The 20,173-nt window shown below is 30.8% G+C and overlaps 1 protein-coding gene across 3 annotated transcripts; it reads right to left on the bottom strand.

Moving 5' to 3' along the window:
• Positions 1-284: 284 nt before the first annotated feature.
• LOC105318138 (GTP cyclohydrolase 1) lies at positions 285-19,888 on the bottom strand. 3 transcript variants are annotated; one of them, XR_004601793.2, is made up of 8 exons: positions 19,166-19,888; positions 13,661-13,681; positions 7,405-7,514; positions 7,220-7,275; positions 6,836-6,867; positions 6,093-6,113; positions 1,681-1,765; positions 1,320-1,361 (listed from the first exon to the last, which is right to left on the bottom strand). XR_004601793.2 is itself a non-coding variant. In XM_034471019.2 (7 exons), exons 1-7 carry the CDS (start codon positions 19,521-19,523, stop codon positions 1,238-1,240), a joined length of 786 nt encoding a protein of 261 aa, XP_034326910.1. In that variant the 5' UTR covers positions 19,524-19,823; the 3' UTR covers positions 285-1,237. The 3 variants fall into 3 exon arrangements, 2 of the variants coding, with proteins under 2 accessions (XP_034326910.1, XP_034326911.1); XM_034471019.2 differs by lacking the exon at positions 6,093-6,113 and having other exon boundaries at positions 285-1,361; positions 19,166-19,823; XM_034471020.2 differs by lacking the exons at positions 6,093-6,113; positions 13,661-13,681 and having other exon boundaries at positions 285-1,361; positions 19,166-19,799.
• Between the last annotated feature and the right edge of the window lie 285 nt (positions 19,889-20,173).

Below are 20,173 nucleotides of genomic sequence, written 5' to 3'. Positions count from 1 at the left end.
AACAATGGCGACTTGATAGTTATCGTATCAATTAACTAGCTAATACTGTCCAATTTCAAGTCAATCATTTTGTATACTATAGATTATCTTCGTGACGCCATAAACTAATGTTAAGTGTATTATAATTGACAAATTGCCTAATAAAAAACACATTCGTGTGTTAACAAAATGAACTGCCGCGGAACTGCTTCAACAGATCAATCATCAATAGCCTCCATACATGCTCTTCATGTTTTTATATGTTATTTTCATTTATTTCATTCAACACAATGATAAAACAAATGCATATAATTATATTTTATCCGAGTAAACAATTCATATTTTTCAAAGTAAAACACAAAAGCATCAACATTTTTCAACATGTTTAAACAATAAAATGTTTATTAAAACATACTAATAGTACACGTTTATCATTATTTCCATAGTTTGTCTGTGTGCGCGTTTATAAAACATCATGATTTCAGCAAACTTAAAAACAGTCAATCAAAGGTATATAACGTTTCATTTTGGGTAAAAAATAAACAATTCATAGTAAATCATTTCTAATAAAAGTTGAATAAAAAAGTTTTTTTTTTCAATGAATACATTTAAAAAGGTTTTTTAAAAACAATGCCATATAATTCAAAGGCAGTGATTTCATGAAACATAATGTTTTACTACAAATTATGAAATATGTTTTATTTGAATTTAAATTCTCACCATCTTCAATTGAAATTATATCTTATCTATGTTTTCCCTTTAAAAAAATGTAGAAGAATAGAATCAGTAAAAAGATTGTTAATACATGTATTTCATTTCTAGACGTATTAAAGTTCCTGAAAACGAAAGTAAATAGGTCAAATGAGTAAATAGTCATTGTAACATAAATAAAGATATTCATAACTATATATAAGCATATTTTCAGAGGAAAAAATATCAATAAACTATTCCGAAATAAATTACAACAACAATGATAAATAGTGCATATATTAAGCATTTCAAGGTATTTTAGTATTATCCAAACATCACCTCAAAGTATTATATACTTTGAAAGAAAAGCTCATCGATTAATAGACTTCGTACGTAATGCAGCTCAATGATGAACAAAAAAGGCCGGAGGGAAACCATGCCTTGGCAAAAAACTAGTACATGTATATAGTCAAGATGCGATAATAATATCCTCTTCAACCCAGCATACATTGGAATGTATAGTACACATATTTTCAGAAATATTGTGTTGCTAATCAGGTTTCTTTCATCACCTGATGAGGGAAAGGAATTCCTCCCGCGTTTTCGGATCCTCTCGGAAGACACCCAGCATTGTACTTGTAACAGTTTTACTGTTGATCTTCTGAACCCCTCGCATCACCATACACATGTGCCTGAAATAAGTCAATGAAATGATGTTGAAATTAAAAAGTCATATATACATCTCTACATATCAAATCATGTGCACTGCTGAGATTTCAAATAAGGATACAACTACTGGTATTGTTAAAATGAATCTTTTACTGTCTTTTTACGGTTTGATAAGATTTGTATAGTTTGATAAGAATTTTTTAAGTAATTGAAAACTACTGCATAAAATACTTCCAAAAAGTGTCTTCGTTAATCCATTTGTCATTATTCAAGTTTAATTCATTAAATACAACACTGCAAAAATGATTGCTTTTTCATTCAGAAATACAGTAAAGTCCATACGTAGCCTCAATCACAACCCCTACTCCCGCCGGTTGTATAGCTTCTGTCAGGGCAACTGCAATCTGCTTTGTCAACCTTTCTTGAACTAAATTAAGTAATAAATAAACTAAAAGTTTATTTTAAAAAAACAGTAAAGGCACTCTTGGGTGCTATAAAATTTATCAAATTTCCATTGATAAATATTCCATACATGAGAAATATATTTAAAAGTGTCATGAAAGACTGCTTAAACGCTTGGAAGTTTTGCTTATTAAAGGATGTTTTTTTGTTACATGTAAAATGTAGAGTGTAATAATGCATTTAATTTTGTCTTTTATCAACAGACAATACCAGAATTTAAAGTAAAGATTTAACTAAAAAAGGAAGACGAAATAACACTGACAAACAGTAACAAGTATACCTTTACTGTTTGTAATGCAGATATTAACTCCGGAGCAATCAAAAAGAAAGCCCCCTAACAAATTATCAGCTAATCAAATTTCATTCCGTGCAAGCCAGTTCATCTATTCTTATTTAAACGTTATAATGTTTGATTCAAAAAATTATGTCTGAAGAAAACTTAAATACTCATTTAACATCAATTCACAAAAGAGATGTAAACATATATATTTCAATGCTTTTTTCGGTGGCTCATGCTGCATGGGTCGGTACATACGACATTTTGATATTAAGTCCCTTTTCGCGACGTAATATCAAAACAGCATGTTACATGCATACCGGTGTCATAAATTGAGATCTCTACACCCCGAAGAAACACGATGTATAGTGAGACTTCTTCTCTAACCGGTCGTAGTGAGGGTGTTTCCTCCCTGGTCACTCTTCGTGCATTAGACACCGTTTTATATAAATTACAGTATTATGTTATACATTATTGAATCAAAGTGATCCAAAGCAAATTAATAAGTACAATGCATCGGACGTTGCAATCGAAAAATATATTTTAATACCTCATCTTTTACAATTTTTTTATATAGAAATAACCATGTTTTATTGTCTTACGTTCTTTGTTTGTTAGTCACAATACTTTGTTATTTATCTATGTTTTATGTATGTAGGATTGTTCCTTTGATGAACAACATTGTGTTTTTAGTTTGTTCTAGTTTACATTGTGGCATTTTATGTTGTATTGTGTACTTTGTCATTTATTATATTATTTAATAAAGACCATTCTTATTCCTTAACCAATGTCTTGAGTTGTATTGTCTCAAACGGAGCACCACCATATCAGTTATTCAAAACGAGACGTGCTGCAAAATAACATTTACAAGAAAGGTTCTGAAATCAATATATCAAATAAACACGCCGATTTTCATAACCTCTTTGCCTTTATGATATTACTTTTGGATTTAAAGATGCCGATTACAGATATGTATTAAAATACATGACAGTGTTATACTGCACTTTATATATTTGGTTACAAAACGTAATGTACACGGCATATACTAGTAACAAATTCAGACAGATGAAATAAAGCATGACAAATTCCAAGAGAAATAAGTTTGAAGAACTTACTGATACTAAGATATGAGATTAATATCTATGAATGAGAAAATACAAATTCACGCATCAGATCATTTTAAAGTGGAGTTCACCAGTTTTTCTCCTAAAGAATGCAATTTATAATAATTTAATAATATACAAAGACATGTGAAGTAGTTTTTGTTAATATGCTATCTGTATATTTAATAACTTATTCAAAGAAATATACGTACTACCGTACACGTTCATTTTTTTTCAATAATCAATGTTTGAATCATTCCAATATTAGTTACAACTTAATTCTTTACCCTGAGATGCTAACCTTCAACATTGTTAACAAGAGGTCAAAGGCCTTGGCGATCACCTGAGTACCATAGCTCTTAGATTGACCTGTCGGAGGGTCTCATTTTTGTATTTTAAGCTTTATTTTGAGGTCATTATTTTGAAGTCTAAATCCTAATCCGAGGTGTGACGTCTCCGACCGTTACCACTGCCTTTCATTATTTAATGTTTGAAAAGCATCAAAACATTTATTCACAAGGAGATGAGAAGGGAGATAAGGGGGGTGGGGGTGGGGCAAGAGTCGAAGAAATCGCGAATTAACGAATTATCTATAGCCTAGCTCAAGGTGCCAAAAATTGGAACCCTTCGGTAAAAAGTGAACTGCAGGCCTTTAATGGCCCATCTTTTATTATATTCAGTTTCATTGTTACTTAATATTAATGCACACAACATGCATACAGTTCATTTCTTTAAGCATACAATGCACAGGGAATGAAAACAGATTTCTTAAAATACTAGTAGAACACAAATTTAATTTAATGTCATGTGATATAATATATACTTTGTGGTTTTGAAGAGATAAAAATGTAAAATTGTTAATGGACAACGAACAGCAATAGGCTACCAGAGTGACTTAAACGACCTTAAAAATTCCACGTTCACTTAACAGCCATATTTGTCATCCCCCACCAAATAAAAAGCCTCAGCCTCTGCCCCATAAGCAGTGAATTTAACAATTTAAGAATAGTACATTATGTAAAAAATATTAATGCAATTAGTTTACCTCCCAAAATTTAATGTACAGAAGAAAATATTATAAAATTCAATACATTTTCACTATGTGGCAATATTGGCCATACCCAAGGAGCCGGTACCACTGATCCAGAGGTCCTGAATATCAAATTTAGACGGAAGGCTTCATGAATATCATAGCCATGCATTCAGTTATCTCCCCTGCTGTTGATATAGGGTAGAAGATTTTCTGAATTTCACAATTTTGGCAGAAAGCTTCATGAACATAATATTCATGCATTCAATTCACGTCCCTCTGCTGTGGATAGAGAGAAGATTTTCTAATTTTTTATACATTTTCACTAGAGCCTAAGATCTGAATCCGTGACCAAGGGACAATGAATTTGGTAGAAGGCTTCATGGACATTATAACCATGGTTTATCTCAAAAAAAAAAAAAAATATATATATATATATATATATATATATATATATATATATATATATACACGAGAAGAGAATATTTTCTAAGATTAAACACATTTTCACTATATGTCCTCATTGGTCCTGACCTAGGGCGTGAACCACTTACCCAGGTACCTTGAATTTCAAAATTTTGGTAAATCATAACCAAGCATTCATTTTTTTTCCAAACATGTATGGGAGTAGAATAGTAGATTTTTGAAAATTGTCATTTTTGGGGCTTATTTGGCCCACCCATGAGGCCTCCAGATGTGATATGGTCATAAACATGAGTTATATTCATCTTGTCCCAGAGATCCTTAAACAAACAAAAAATAGTCACAATTGGCCTTGTAGTTTTTAACAAGTTAAAAATGTAAAACTGTTAATAGATGATAAATAGGTCGCCTGAGTGACTAAGTTAACTAAAAAGTTTTTAAAATGCTTGAGAGGAAGAAAATTTTATCATAACAATAAATAAGATTATTCATGAAACTATATCATATTATTTGAAATGGAAAGTCTCGGTTTAAGTGGGAGATGGAGACTGGCTATATGGGGAGGGAGGCGTTACTATAAATATATAGCCAGGCTTCCGGGGGTGGGGGCAGGGAGAGGAATGGAGGAAGACTCACTATTCAGCCAGTCTTTTTTTTAGGGGTGGGGAGGGGGAGTCTCACAATATAGCACTGGCCTGTGTGGTTCAGTGGTTCATACAGTACTCAAGACTTAATTGTCATGATCAACATGAGCTTCAGTGTACTGTCAAATGTCTACCTTGCTATATGGCTCTCCTTGATTATATTTGCTGTAATATGCTTTACTTGTTTTTGAATAATAGTTAAAATAATGAGTACTTGTACATAATGAACAGTTTAAAAAACGTAACAAGAGTATGAGAAATTTCAAATAAATCATTTAAACATATCAAAAATATCAACAAAAAATAATGATATATACATGCAAAAGCAAAATTTAATTAAATTGATTACAAATAACTATAATAGGTTAATGCATATCAGATTTTAAATGATATATCTCACTAATACTTGTTAAACACTGGAAATTTTAGATACATTGAAATGATGAAGCAGATACTTATACATGACTGTAATTAAAGAGTATATTAAAATATATTCAAAGATTTTTCAAAGGATGTCAATATGATTATGTTAAATATGTACCAGTATATATAAAGAACTGTTTCAAATAATTTGCTTGCAAGATACACTGTACACCCGCATGCCTCTTCGATTCTAACTAGTTTTCATGCTTATCGATAAACTTTATTGTGCAACCATCATAAATCGCCTGGAAATAACTGCAGAATCAAACACAAAGTCTTTTACTAGAATTCATCCACGAATTAGCATTGTCTAAAATTTCTATTGCTAAACTGGGAGAAAAAGCAGAAAATGTTAGTAAAACTGGAATGTTTTGAATTCATCTGATATTTACCATCCAACTCTGTTCAGACACCTAAAATTTGATGTACATGTACAGACAGATTTTGACTATAATTACTCAATATTGCCAATTATAATTAATATACAAGGTACAATAACAATTACATCTATTTTAAAACTAGCTGAAGGGTTTTTTTTAAGAAGACTGACTTTCATTGTACAAGTTTTTGTGCATCCTAGTTATACAGCCTATTTATACCTTTTATGATTTTTTTTCAAATTCATTTATTAAATTGAACACAATAAACAAAAAATATTTAGTTTTTTTTAGGAAAATTTCATTTTTTAAACATTTTTTCCACTGTATGGTAGGTAAGCATCAAACATTGCTTTTATGACATTATGATAAAATGAAGTTTTGTAGGAGTAAAAAAGAAATAACATAAAAGAAAAAGTTGTACGTCATTGAAATTTTATACACAGAATAATGCTATCCTCCGGGTTTTATTTCTTAATTTTTAAATGAATCCATTACAACAATCTACATTTATAATACCCCAAATATGTAGCAAAATTTGGTGCATTTTAATATTCAGAGATGGCTCCCACTGAAAACCAGACGGTAGAATTTAGTATCTATTACATATAAGGAAGAAAATGATATTATTGAATCACAAATTACAATTTTTAGAGAACACCTAGGCAATACTAGGTTAAATCAGAAAAACGGGATTAAATTAAATCAGAAAAACAGGAAAATACTAATAAAATATACCCTTTTTTGCTTGTTATTACCTTGCAGTCGCCTACTGAATACTTCAACAATTCTAAAAAAAAAGAAAGAGAACAGTTACTTAGTCTATTATGTCATAAAATCTGAGTTTTTTTCACTTTATTCATTTTTAATATTCCTAATTTGTTTTATCTTGACAAGCATGCATTAAATTAAATTATATAAAAAAATATAAAATGACTGTTACTAGCTATAAAATATAAAATGACTGTTACTAGCTATATATATATATATATATATATATATATATATATATATATATATATATATATATATATATATATATATATATATTATTTACTCATTAAACGATAAACCTGATTTTCAAATATTTCACAACAAAATTTATGTAATATGAATCAATTGACTCCTAAAAAAATAATTACCTTGCTAGTTTACTCAAACCAAGAACACGTTTGTTTGGCAAATAACCAATAGATACCTGGGAGAAAATTAAATAAAAACAAATTAATCACCGTATTGAAACAAATATTGTTGGAAGCATTTAGTTAGACCTCTAAAAAAACCCATGTTGATGCTGTAGAAATCAGAATTTAGAAGGAATACCAACCTTTCCCATAAAGGGTACCATGTGGTGTTCACACATTGAGAACATTTCAATATCCTTCACAATCACCATTTCATCATGGTCTTCGTCGAAGATAGCGTCATTTAGAATTTCTGAATAATAAAAAATAAACCAAAAACATATAGGTGAAGAACAAAACATTTCTGCACTGAATCCTTTTTTTTAATATCATTTACAGAAATATAATTTAAAAGTTATTATGAATAAAAATTAACTTAAATGAGGCATATAAACAGTGAAAGAATAGGGTTTCCATTTTGAAAAATTGCTTTTAACAATTGAATCTTTTAATGAAAGATCAATATCTATTCAACTTTCATAAAAACAAATTTGATGTTCTTGCATAATTGGTAGACAATTCTCTACAATAAAATGGGGGAAATGTCATCAACATCTTATCTATTACCCCATTTTTTTTTGGCTAAAGCTTTATGGATTTAATGAAGACATGAGTCTTTAAGAAATGTCTGCAAGTCACAAGTAATGCAGCCTTCAGCCTTCTTCATTCTGCTCATGCATACTTATCTTTGCAATAATGAAAGTTTAGTTTCAGCTATCCATGGATCTAGAGGAACTAAGAGGAGAAGTACTAATCTAACACTTTGCTTAATGTGTACATTAGGCTTGATGTTTCTCTAATTTTTGCAACCATAGAAACATCAAGTTAAAAATACTAAAGCTATTAGGACCTTATTAAGCAATCAAGTGGGAGGGATTATTCTTTAGGAATCAGTTTTATTTTGTCAATAAATACTAACACATCATGGTGCAGACAAATTCATCTGAAATTTCACGCAAAAATGCTGCATTCTCAATTAGACATAAAATGCCTCAAAAGCTAAATAAATACATCCTCCTCAAAAATCAATTGCTTATAGAGGCGGTGATCAGATGAAAGTCACAGAAAATGATTGCCTTAAATCAAGATTGTCCAATTTCCCCAAGCCAGAAAACAGCCTCCATTAAATTCTAGACAGAATTAAAGCCATCGTGATTTTGCATATGACATCACAATTGGTCATTTACTGATGTCATATGGCAAACTAAACATCAGTTCCACCCTATCCTCGTTTATTTCAACAAATCTGGCCCAATATCCTGTTAGCAAACAAAAACTTACCCAGAGAAACCAACACCCTTGCTAACTGTACAGATGGAATCAATATGTCCATCTAAATCATCATGACTTAGATGTTGATTTTTGGCGTCTGACTAGCTGGCTCTCTTATACATCTCATGAATGGCTTTACATCAATGAATATTGATGTTCTCCCACTGATTTCCAAAACAGTTTGTGTTTCGCAATTACATTCCCTATTTATTGCAAAAACTGCCAGGCTATAATGAAAGCTTGAACTTTCAGCAATTAGCATAATATGGGGCACTTATGTTGAACTTCTTTAACATCAATGCACATCCCTTTTTCATTAAAAAATATACATGGTCTTTATATAAGATTTACTGAACTGACACTGTTTTTACACTCTGGTTTTGTAAAAATTTTGTTCATGCTAAATGTGTACAAGAAATCTTATAACCAGACTGTCATAAACAAAAAATGTACCCAACCTTTGAGTGGAAAAAAGTTGTATTACATTTACTGAAAAATACTTGATTAGGCAAAGTCTAATAAGAAATGCATTAGTTTCAGGTTTATATGTTGCAAAGCATTCATTTACCTGTAAAGAATTTCATGGCACTGTTATCCATTCATTAAACTAAAATAGAGCACATTCATCGTGCATTCCTATTTCAATTTTTGTGAAAAACACTCATGGCTTAAATTCATTATTTATTAATATACCGTACCTGGCAATATAAGATCATATGTACTATATTCCAAGTCAAAGAACTTTTTTTTCTGATTTTATCTGCAAACCTTAATAGGTATTATTTAAACAATAAAATGCTTTCTTTGGTGATTCATGCGTGATACGAAGTAACACTGCAGAAAATTAGCATATTATTTTAATTTTTTTTAAAAATAATTGCTTCCTTCATAGTCCTCATGAATCATCAAAGATAGCATTTTATTGTTTATATTTTCATCTTTTTTGTTATAATTCATTGGAATTCATGAATAGTAGGTAAATGTAAGTAAATTATTGTTAATGTATATCAGTATGTTAGTTAAAAGGAATAGCCAAGTCTTCATATACTTTGGAATCATTTAAAATTTGTGGGGGCCAATTTCTGTGGATTGTGACTTTTTTGTTTATTCGCGGGGATGTAATTTCGTGGATGCATCTGTTACTGTTTCAGTAACAAAGACAACTCTTCCTAAAATTGTTTTCGTTGAGGATTTAAATTCATGGGGGAGGACTACCCATGAATACATTGAGCCACCACGAATTCTAATGATTCCACAGTATGGGAAATTATAAGTCTGGCATCATCAGGATTATTTTGTGCAGTCTGCGATTTTTCTTAGGCTGCTGAAGGTTGTGACCAATTGATAAACTGGTTAGAACTTGATCATGTAGATTTCAGCCCTGTCAGTTGAGTTTCTATCATGCTGTGAATTACAATCCTTTTGCTAAAGAAATATAATAGGAGAAAAAACACTGTTTATATATCAATTTAATATGATTATATTGATAATCTGAGAATGACTGTTTTTAATATGAATTTGCTTTTATGATTGGTAACTTGTAGCTTAAAATTATGGAATCTGGATAGGGCCATCGTATCATTGACCATTGATGTTTGGGACGATAGTGCGATGACACAACAATGCGATGATGATAAATGTAATGATGTGATGACGATGAAATTGAGAGCTATATTAGATGGTGATTTATGTTCCAAACATTAAAACAAAACTTTCCATAAAGAATCATTTGGATTTTAATTGCAATTTCCCAGAAATACATTATTTTTTCTATAAACAGTCTTTTGGTTTTTGCTTTCTTTATTGAACCTTGGTGTTTTTATTTTACTTTGCAGAAAATATTGTTTTGTAATGAAAATGATTGAATTTTCATGATATATACCCCTGGTATGTACTGTTAAAATCAATCAGAGAGAGAGAGAGAGAGAGAGAATCAATGCCAAAGCAATAATCAAAAAACTATTTTTAGGAAAAAATGTATTTCTAGATTGAAGTTATTATCCATATGATTCTATATTTTAATGCTTGGAACATTAATCACCATCTGTTGTCTCCCCTTAATGTCCCCTCCTGCTTATTTCTTTCTTTTAATTTTTTTCCCTCTGTCATAAAAGCACTTTCTCATTTTTCTCCAGTTTCTTTGAAAAACTACAACACATATGCTTTCTATGGATAAATATGCACATTATATCTATAAAATCTAAAGTATAAATCAAATGAATACTGTTAATGCATATAAGTATATGAATTGTACTTAAATTCTTTAGTGTAATGTTTATTCAGATATATGAAAGTTCAATAAAATATATAGATATCTTAAAATCAATACACTTTTTTCATTAGTATGCAATGGCATATAAGATGTGATAGTGAACTGCATGGCCCTATCCGGATTCCATATAAAACACATATTTCTCTACTTTCAAATGGGATAATAAAGAACAAGGAGATAAAAAAAACCCCTCATAATTTACAATATTGAACATGCATACTGTTGTTTCAAACCTAACAATCCAAATTAATTTATTAAGCTCATTTGTACTAGGTACCTTTTCAATGTTGCAAATTACATTGTATGGGTAAAATGTTAAATAAAACATATAATATTATAACCAGGATTTACATAAATATGATTAAAATAGATAAAACATAAAACTAAATTTTGCAAAGTTTGTGCAATAGCTGGTAAAAAAATATTCAAAAAATAGCAGGTGATTAATTAAAGACAAATGTTTAAAAGGATGATGCTTTTTCAATGAAAAACAATGAAACGTTTATCTCGAAATGCGCAAGGAGTAGGTCTTCCATAGGGGTTTTCAAACGATGACAGAGATGCAATCCTGAAGGATTAAAAGATAGTTTCCAAACCCTCACAAAATAGCAAAACCATATCATAAACTATATTTAACAGTGTTATATGGTGTACTGTTGGGGAGGGCATAGCATGTAAATTAAATACACTCACTGGCAGGCTTTTATCAATATGATAATACATGTAATTAAATTAAAGGGGTGTTTGCATGGTCATGTGTTAGGTCAAAATTTATTTTTCCAAATAAATGTGTAATGCTTTACAATGCTTCATTAAGGCAACCTTAATTTGAGTGTCATAATCATCAAGTTTCAAATGAGATACATAGCTCACAATTCTTTGTTCTCAAGTCATGTTTTTGTTTATGTTTTGAATGATCGAAAGAAAATTTCAGGTTTTAAAAGCCTAAAATAAATGTGACAAATGCTAGGAATTGTTAATTTATGTCCATAATAAGCGGATAGAAAAAATCAGCTCGAAAATGAATTTTTATCGGTATACTGCACCAATGGATGTAAACAAAATCATGTCACGAGCCATGTTTACATAACAAAGAATTGTGAGCTCTGTGATCTTGCTTATAACTGTATGACTGACACTAAATTTGTGTTTGGTCACTAGACATTCATTATTAAAGCATTCTAAACAATAAAAATAAAATTTGACCAAAACCCTAACCATGCCCCTTAAAGAAATTGGCATGGCTTATCATATGGATGGATGCAGCAACAACAAATAATGAAAACAAAAAAAATAAATTTTATAGTGTTTTTTTAAAAAATCCTTATTTATAGAATATAAGCAAAACCACAAGTTTCTGATTGATTGGTGAATCATAAGTTGCATCTCTGATGCAATGTAGTTGAATGATTACAATAATATACAAATGTATATTTTGAAATAGTGTTCAATGCAGATTTCTTTCCCTTTTTTTAAACTTAATTGTGACATCAGAGTTTAGTTTGGCATTCAAGGTTTAGTGTTGTTTGTCTTTTTAAAAAAAACCCTTGAGAATTGGCTTCAAGTAGAATTTTTTATCCACCTTTATATTAATGCACAAAGTTCCTGAAAAATGTTTCTTTCTTATTCTTAGGAGAACATATGCAATTTACAATACAGGAAACTATGGATCCCATTCAATTATAAGGAGCATTCTAAATACGATGCTCAATTTGAAATCTTAAAAATAAAACTAATTCTCAAGATGTTTGATTTATTTCATCTAATTAGTTCAACCAAGATATATGACAATGAACTAGACGAGGATCAAGACATTTTTTTGTACATGTGTATTTCAAAATGATTAATCAATTTAAATTCATTTAAAATTGTATCAATTTATAATAACCAAAATGCTGATTTTAAAGTCAGTATATTAAGAATACTATCCATTTTGGCCCTTACTTGAAATTTAAAACCCTTTTTCTACATTCAAATGAAAACTGACTTGTGATATTAAACTTTTCATATAATAACTATAGTAAGAAATTTTCTCTCCTTAAAACTGCATCTACCCGGTATAATATTAGTGTTGTCATGATGATTGATTTTTTATCGATAATCAGTTGGAAAGATTGTCAATTAACGATAATGATTTAAGATTTTATAATTGATTATAATCGGTTTATTAATACATAAATTTTATACTATTCCAATCTTTTTTATTATCATTTTAATGAAATGAAAACTGTTGCAACCTGGGGTTTTTTTTTTTCAATTTCAAAAGATATGAAACACTTTAACTGATTACAATACAGCATACCGGTACTTCTTATTAGCTTTAAAAAGTAAGTGCATAAAATAAATATTTTAAATTTAAATTATAGAATAAAATTTAGTGCTCCATTTTAATGAATTTAATACAATTTGTTACCGATTTGATCGTTGGCCAAAAATCAGTTGGAAATAGACAACCGATTCTGCAATTTAAAATATAAATTAAAAATAAAATAAAAAAGCCATTATCAAAACATATACTGTAAGCATGCATGCAATGCAATGTAAAATTGTAAATAACGAAGGCAAGTACCCAATAAGTATCATTTTTACAGTACTGTAGATTCCTAATTAAACGCGAGGAATTAATATCCACATATAATCGCAAGAAGCACCCTCTGCGGAATTTAAAAACTTGCAATTATTATCTGAGAGTTGAGAACCATAAGAGAGAGAGAAAAAATGTCAACGTTCGCGATTTTATATTCCCGCGATTTGAAAAACCGACAGGATCGTGGAATTAAGTACTCGCGTAATGTAAGGAATTTACAGTATGAACATGCATACAAATTCCAAGAAAGCTTTTGTGTAATGCTTACCTAGCAAATCTAATTTACTACCTACAATAAAACTAACGGCAATGAAGTTATGTTAAGTGCAATCATGCATTTACCTGCATTTTAATAATGTGCAGTGCATTTTTTTTTAAACAATGTGCAGTGCATTTTCTTTAACTCTCATTTTACAGAAAAAGTAATAAAACAATTTTAAATATGTGCATTTATTGCACCACCATGTCTGTTTGACAGCGATTGTTTATTGATTTGCTGAGCTAGCTATGAAAGTTTATGAAAAGTTGCAATCAAGGCAGATGATTATACATGTTGTGATCGAGTTCAACTGTTTTGCAACCTTTGCATATTGTAAAGTAATAAACATTAATCAAACAAATTCTGCTGAGCTTGGAATAAAAAAGTATATCTATCTCATAATTAACATGGTATCATTTAAGCATTGAATGCTTATTTTTGGATGCTGTCAGTCCTGTAGCACCCCCCCCCCCCCCCCCCCCCTACTCCTTTTGCATCTACATTGTATCAACAGTTTTGGAGCTTGAGACCGAATAATGCTGATGGTAATTTAATAAGCATGTAATGCATATAAACTTGAGACAAAGTAAGTTTATATCAATGGAAAAGCCAGAGGTGTCCGATTCGATCATGATGATGCATGGATCTAAAAGGGGGTCAATGGGGTCTAGACTCCCTGCTCCCCATCATTTGAAAAAATTCAAACTTAATAAATTCAATTCATAGTAAAGTTTCTAAAAAAAAAAAGGCCCCAGGGACCCCCATGAAAAATATCTTTTATTTACAGCAAGTAACTATTTTTGGGTTTGATAGAGATTTTTTCTTTGCAATCAGTTAAATCTAGGACTCGGTCTCTACAAAAAGTCAGTGTAGATTATATAGAGCTACTGTATACAGGGTTATTTTTGCCTCATGCTATTTTTGCCCATCTTCACCTTCAAATGAATTCACCTCGTTTTGATTTCCAAGTTTTGTTAAAGGAGAAATTATATAAGACATTAAACTTAATAAATTCACAGTGAAGTTTCTAAAAATAGGCCTGGGACCCCCATGAAAAATATCTTTTACTTGTACAGCTTGTAATAATTTTACTATTTTTTGTGTTTGATAGAGTTTTTTTCTTTACCATCAGTTAAATCTAGGACTAAGTCTCTACCAAAAGTGACGAGTGTAGATTACATAGAGCTACTGCATACAGGGTTATTTTTACCTCATGCTATTTTTGCCTGGATCTTCACCTTCAAATAATTTCACCCAATTTTGAATTCACCCAAACAAAGTTTTGTTCAAGGAGAAATAATAATATAAGACATTAAAATTTGCCCATTCTTGAATTCAACTGCTCACAACGAGGGGAAAAGGGGCGAAAAATAAAACATATATTTACTGGCTATGAGGAAGGTAGTAAGTTTATTGTCCCCCAAGACACCAACTAATTCCTGAGGCGCAGCCGAGGGAAATGGTTGCTGTTGAGAGGGGCAATAAATTTGCTATTATCTGAATAGTCAGTAAATGCATGGTTTGCTCTTTCATAAAGAAGAAGTCCATCTGTAGAGAACAAATCAAGCATAACATACTTTTTTAAATTTTTTTTACAACAGTTCTAAAGAAAAAAATTGTATGCTAAATGTGTTTCAACTCTGTAATTGACCCAGAAATGAAAATGTAAAACAAGACGAATAAAATGAAGTACCATAGTCCTGTATGTACAATATTTCAAGCATTCAAATATTGTTTTATTAATTCCTTTGATTTTATTGAAAATAAATGTATCTTTACAAATTCAAACTATGATCATGCACATTATAACATTCCATTTTTAAATAATTAATAATAAAATTTTAAGGTGAAAAATGACCGGCTCCTTATATGTTGTCAATCATTTGATTTTGGTTCATTTCAATTTCGCTGTTATCTAGCAATAATCTTTAACTAGTTTAAAATGATTTAAAATTGTTCAATATCTCTTCATTATACACATCTTCGCTAGCCAAGGGTTTCCGATACACTACGCTTCTCATAAACTTTTTAAAACAATAATTATAAATTTATTTCATTGACAAACTGAGATCAGAGACTGTGACTAAAGAAACCAAAAAACTAAGTTGTTTGTTATCCTCATTTTACTTAAAGCTATACACGCTATAATTTGCGTCAATTTTGAATGACAGTGAAAACGCATGTGTTTGTCTACTTATAAAAGTTATCCTTAATCTGTAAATTACAAGGGTGAATTCCATCTCGTTACAAAGATATAGATTTTTAATTGTTTATTTTCCTGCCAGGAAAATATACCTTTTCATGAATATTGATGAAGGAAGAGCAAACCGATCTCATTGCGCATGTCCGCGGAGAACTAGTCGGTCGCTATTGTTTGCCTAATTAAATATCCAACTTGATTTTTAATATGCTTAACAGTTGTTAATTTGAAATACATACATGTATAATGAGTAAAATACGCTTGCCATTCACGATACCCTTACTTCTGCATTAACACTTATAGGATCTATATATAGTACATTGGGGAAAAACACAGGTCTACGTCATTTTTTTAAAGGAAGTATTCATATCTACTCACAGGCTTGTATTTTTTTTCTTTTGTTTGTACTCGTATATCGGACAAATTTATGCTTTACTGAAAATATCCTTTCCTTTGTGAAACTATCACAATTATGAAGATGTTGACCCTTCACCAGTTTTGGTATGATAGGCTAAATTTAGCTGTCGATATCACGTGATAGATTGATATTCACGAGGAGGCATTACTTTCCTGGCAGGAAAATAAATATTTTTTATTGTTTAATATTTGATATATTTGTTATGTGATCGAATTGAGCATTATAATTAACAGAATAAAGGTAACTTTTATTAAGTAATCAAACACATACATTTTCCCCTTTATTCAAAATTGACGCAAATTATAGTGTGTATAGCTTTAACATATGTTTTAAAAAGTTTATGTTTTAGAGCATTCAGTGCAGAGTTGAAATTTTGTGACGTCAGATGATGGCTATGGAGCCTCTGGACGAAATTCAAAGTTCGCATGAATTTTAGCTGATAGCATTATCAATGCGTTGGATTTAAACTTTAGAACGAAATGTACAGTGAGAAATATCACATTTGAACTCAATGTTACACGCAAACCGGTAGGCATATCCGATTTATGTGGCAAATTAAAGCCTGAATTGACGACGGGGTCAAAATGGTGTTGCACACCCCAAAAGGTTTTGGATCGATCAAGTGATCAATCTCCCAAACAAGACATCTTCGCTAGCCAAGGGTTTCCGATACACTACGCAAGTGAAGTGCGAAGATGCTTTATACATTGAATACTTTAAAAGCCAAACAATAGCAATATATTAGTGTAATCAACATGGCAAATTGCACAATGCACAATGACTCACAGCACAAAAGATTATCATTTGAAAAACATGTATTACATGCTAACCCAAGATATTTATTCATATATATGCAGCACAATTCTTCTTAAACTATTTGATATAGATAAATACTATATAACGATAATGTGTCAATGAAGATATCTTTGATATTTTCCCTATCATTGATTTCAATTGCAATTTTTTTTACAGGTATGTGTAATTTTATTAAAAATCAGGCAAGTAGTTTGAAAATTTAGGCTAAAAATAAACAAAGTCGTCATTTAACAGGAAGCTGATGTCCGCTTGGTACAAAAATATATCCCACAATATGGTATGTCTGAACAAATAGTGTGTTAAAATTTCAAGCATCTGCAATAAATAGTTGCTGAGAAATCTTTGACAAAAATTTGTTTGAAAATTTTGGCTAAAAATAAACAAAGTCGTCATTTAACAGGAAGTTGACGTCTGATTGGTACAAAAATATATCCTACAATATGGCATGCCTAAACAAATAGTGTGTTAAAATTTCAAGCATCTGCGATAAATAGTTGCCGAGAAAAATGCGACAAATTTTTGTTACATACAGACAGACAGACACACAAGGGTAAAACAGTATACCCCCTTCTCCTCAGAGCGGGGGCATAATTAAAGAAAATGAGAGAGAGAGAGATAGAAAAGAGAGAGAAAGAGATATTATTTGGAGAAAAAAATTACCATCTAGCACTACCTCTTTCATATTATTTTGTGTCTTTAATACATTGTTCTGATTCAAATCTATATTCAGCAAGTATGTGCAATCAAATTCAAGTCTTTTATTAAATCTTTGCCCCCAAAAAATCATATAAAATTTAAGAGAAAGAAAGTAGAGTAGAAATAAAGTGCAACAGTTAATAATCAGTGTTATCCTGTTTATCTAGACTATAAATTTGATGAGTGAAAGAGACCTCAGAGGGATTTCTTTAATTAATATTCTAAAAAAAAATAAAAATAAGTTGCAAAAAGGATCAAGGACAACTTAAAGATTTAAAAAAAAATCTGCTGAGGTAAAAATTAAAAAAAAAAAAAAGGTAAGTTGAACAAAATAAATAATATTAATAGATGATTTATTAAATATCTTCTATTACTGATATTACCAGTATGGAGAATTTAAAAAATCATATCTTGTTTAGCTCGAAAGTTCCCTTGCAACGTTTACTATACCATATGCACTAAAGAACTATACAATATATTTTGAAGATATTCTCCGATGATAATGATACCAGTAGTATTGAAATGAATCCTTAATTATTGTGTAATCTCAAACTAGAAAACTTTTCTCAGTGCTATATTATTAAATTTGCCAAAGAAATGGGACGTAGTATGATTTCTTTGGCAGGAAATTGCCTTACAACTTTGGTAAAACCCAGGAGCTTTGGAGGGCTTTGCCTCTGGACCCCCACCAGGGTGTTACCCTGGATTCACTGAGGACCTCACTGCGGCCCCCAACCATTTTATGCGTACACCTTTCCATTCTGGCTTTGCGCATGACAATTGTCCAAATGTGCAGCATAACGAAATATCTGGGACAGGTTATAATACCTTCCATAGTAGTATATGCTGAATATAAATCCAAGGATACCTTTAAGAAAATAGGGTGAGTACTGTAGGTAATGAAAACCATTTATTTATTTCATTTGATATTTATAATTGAACGAGAGTAAAATTAAAATTCTACTGATTTGAACATATTTTATTGTGTAAATTACACAAAAGGATTGGAAACAAGTTCTTATAACTTACAAGTTTCTCTCCTATTCTACTCTGAATATGAATTAAGATTAGTTTAAACTTGGGTAATTGTTGGTTATTAATTATGCAGGGATCCAGACAATTTTTCCAAGGGGAGATGGGGAGTGGTTTATTTTGAGGATAAATTAGTTGGGTTTTTTATGAGGGTTTAACCCCCTCCCACCCCCTCCCCCCAAAAATGTTAAAAATTATGGCATTTGTTATCTATAACAAGTTTTGACATAATGGTTTAAAAACTCATTAGAACACTACAAAAAGGATAGGGATCATGCACAAATTATTATCAAAGTTATAGATATATTGTAATTTGCCAAAACCTATGTGCAATAAAAATATAAAATCTCACCACTCATGTTTTCCCTGTAACCTTTAGTGAAGAACATCAATGCTTTGGCTGCCCTCTGTGGAGTTTTAAGAAGTCCAGCCCGTGTTGGATCCTCGCCAAGTCCTTCCAATATATCCCTATAACTACTGGACAACTGTTCCTGCAAACTTGTCTCTACAACTCCATTTAATTGCTTTTGATTTGTGTCTTTTTTCTCCTTCTGATACTCAGTAGTCTGTTCTTTCATATCGAAAGATTCTAGCATTGAGCGAGTTGCCAAAGATTTAACAGGGTTTTCAGTTTCCATTGTAAAGTTTAAGCATTTACTCCTACTTTCTTGACTTTCAGACGCGGTTGCAAACAAATGCGTGTCCCCCATCCTTTATATATACGCTGGTTTTTGAACAGCTGATCGATTCGAGTTATACGCGTCACTGCTAATTGCTGAATAACAGACAAGTATGCGGGATTACTGATCAGAAAGCGAGTTATTGTAGTGGTCAATTAACACATTAAACATCCGTTGTCGAGATTTCGTGTTGGCGTGAACTCCGTCACCAAGTACGCGGCAAAAACACGAAGTATCTTTCCTCCTCGCGAAGATAGGATTGGGGTAAAATTAGGCCTGCGGTTTTGCAGAAAAAGGTTATTGTTTAGAGGACGAAGCCAACAATTTTGGATTTTTTATGATTTTAGTTTTACCTGTACAGTTTTTCTCGAAAAATAACAATTTCAATGTAAATAGCAAATACTGTATACGTTTCTGATGGGATAAGGGTGTTAGGAAATTTTTAGTCAATTCGTTACTTGACCAACTCGTACCAGGTCAATCTACACTCAATACTATTATGAGCCTATTAAGAATAATTAATTACGTTTAGATTCCAAAGCAGTTTTTAAACGGATGATACTCTCTCGTCGTATTCATTTTGAATTAAATTCAATTCAACCAAAGATATATGATGAATTTTGTGACATTATAATTCGATGAACATGATGAAAGACTGTTTTTCTCATATTTTAGTGGAA

This window comes from Magallana gigas, chromosome 6 (genome assembly GCF_963853765.1).
Source record: "Magallana gigas chromosome 6, xbMagGiga1.1, whole genome shotgun sequence".
Lineage (NCBI taxonomy): Eukaryota > Metazoa > Mollusca > Bivalvia > Ostreida > Ostreidae > Magallana > Magallana gigas.
The sequence above is the reverse complement of the archived record's forward strand: the minus strand, read 5'-3'. Positions and strand labels throughout refer to the sequence as shown.

Bases quoted from the DNA above. Each gene is read 5' to 3' on its own strand.
- LOC105318138 (XM_034471019.2), bottom strand. From the start codon at position 19,523: ATGGGGGACACGCATTTGTTTGCAACCGCGTCTGAAAGTCAAGAAAGT. The intron at 13,682-19,165 runs GTGAGATTTTAT...GTTTTATTGTAG, and splicing joins TTACAGGGAAAACATGAGTG to GTAGTAAATTAGATTTGCTA. The intron at 6,868-7,219 runs GTAATTATTTTT...CTTTTTTTTTAG, and splicing joins GGTTTGAGTAAACTAGCAAG to AATTGTTGAAGTATTCAGTA.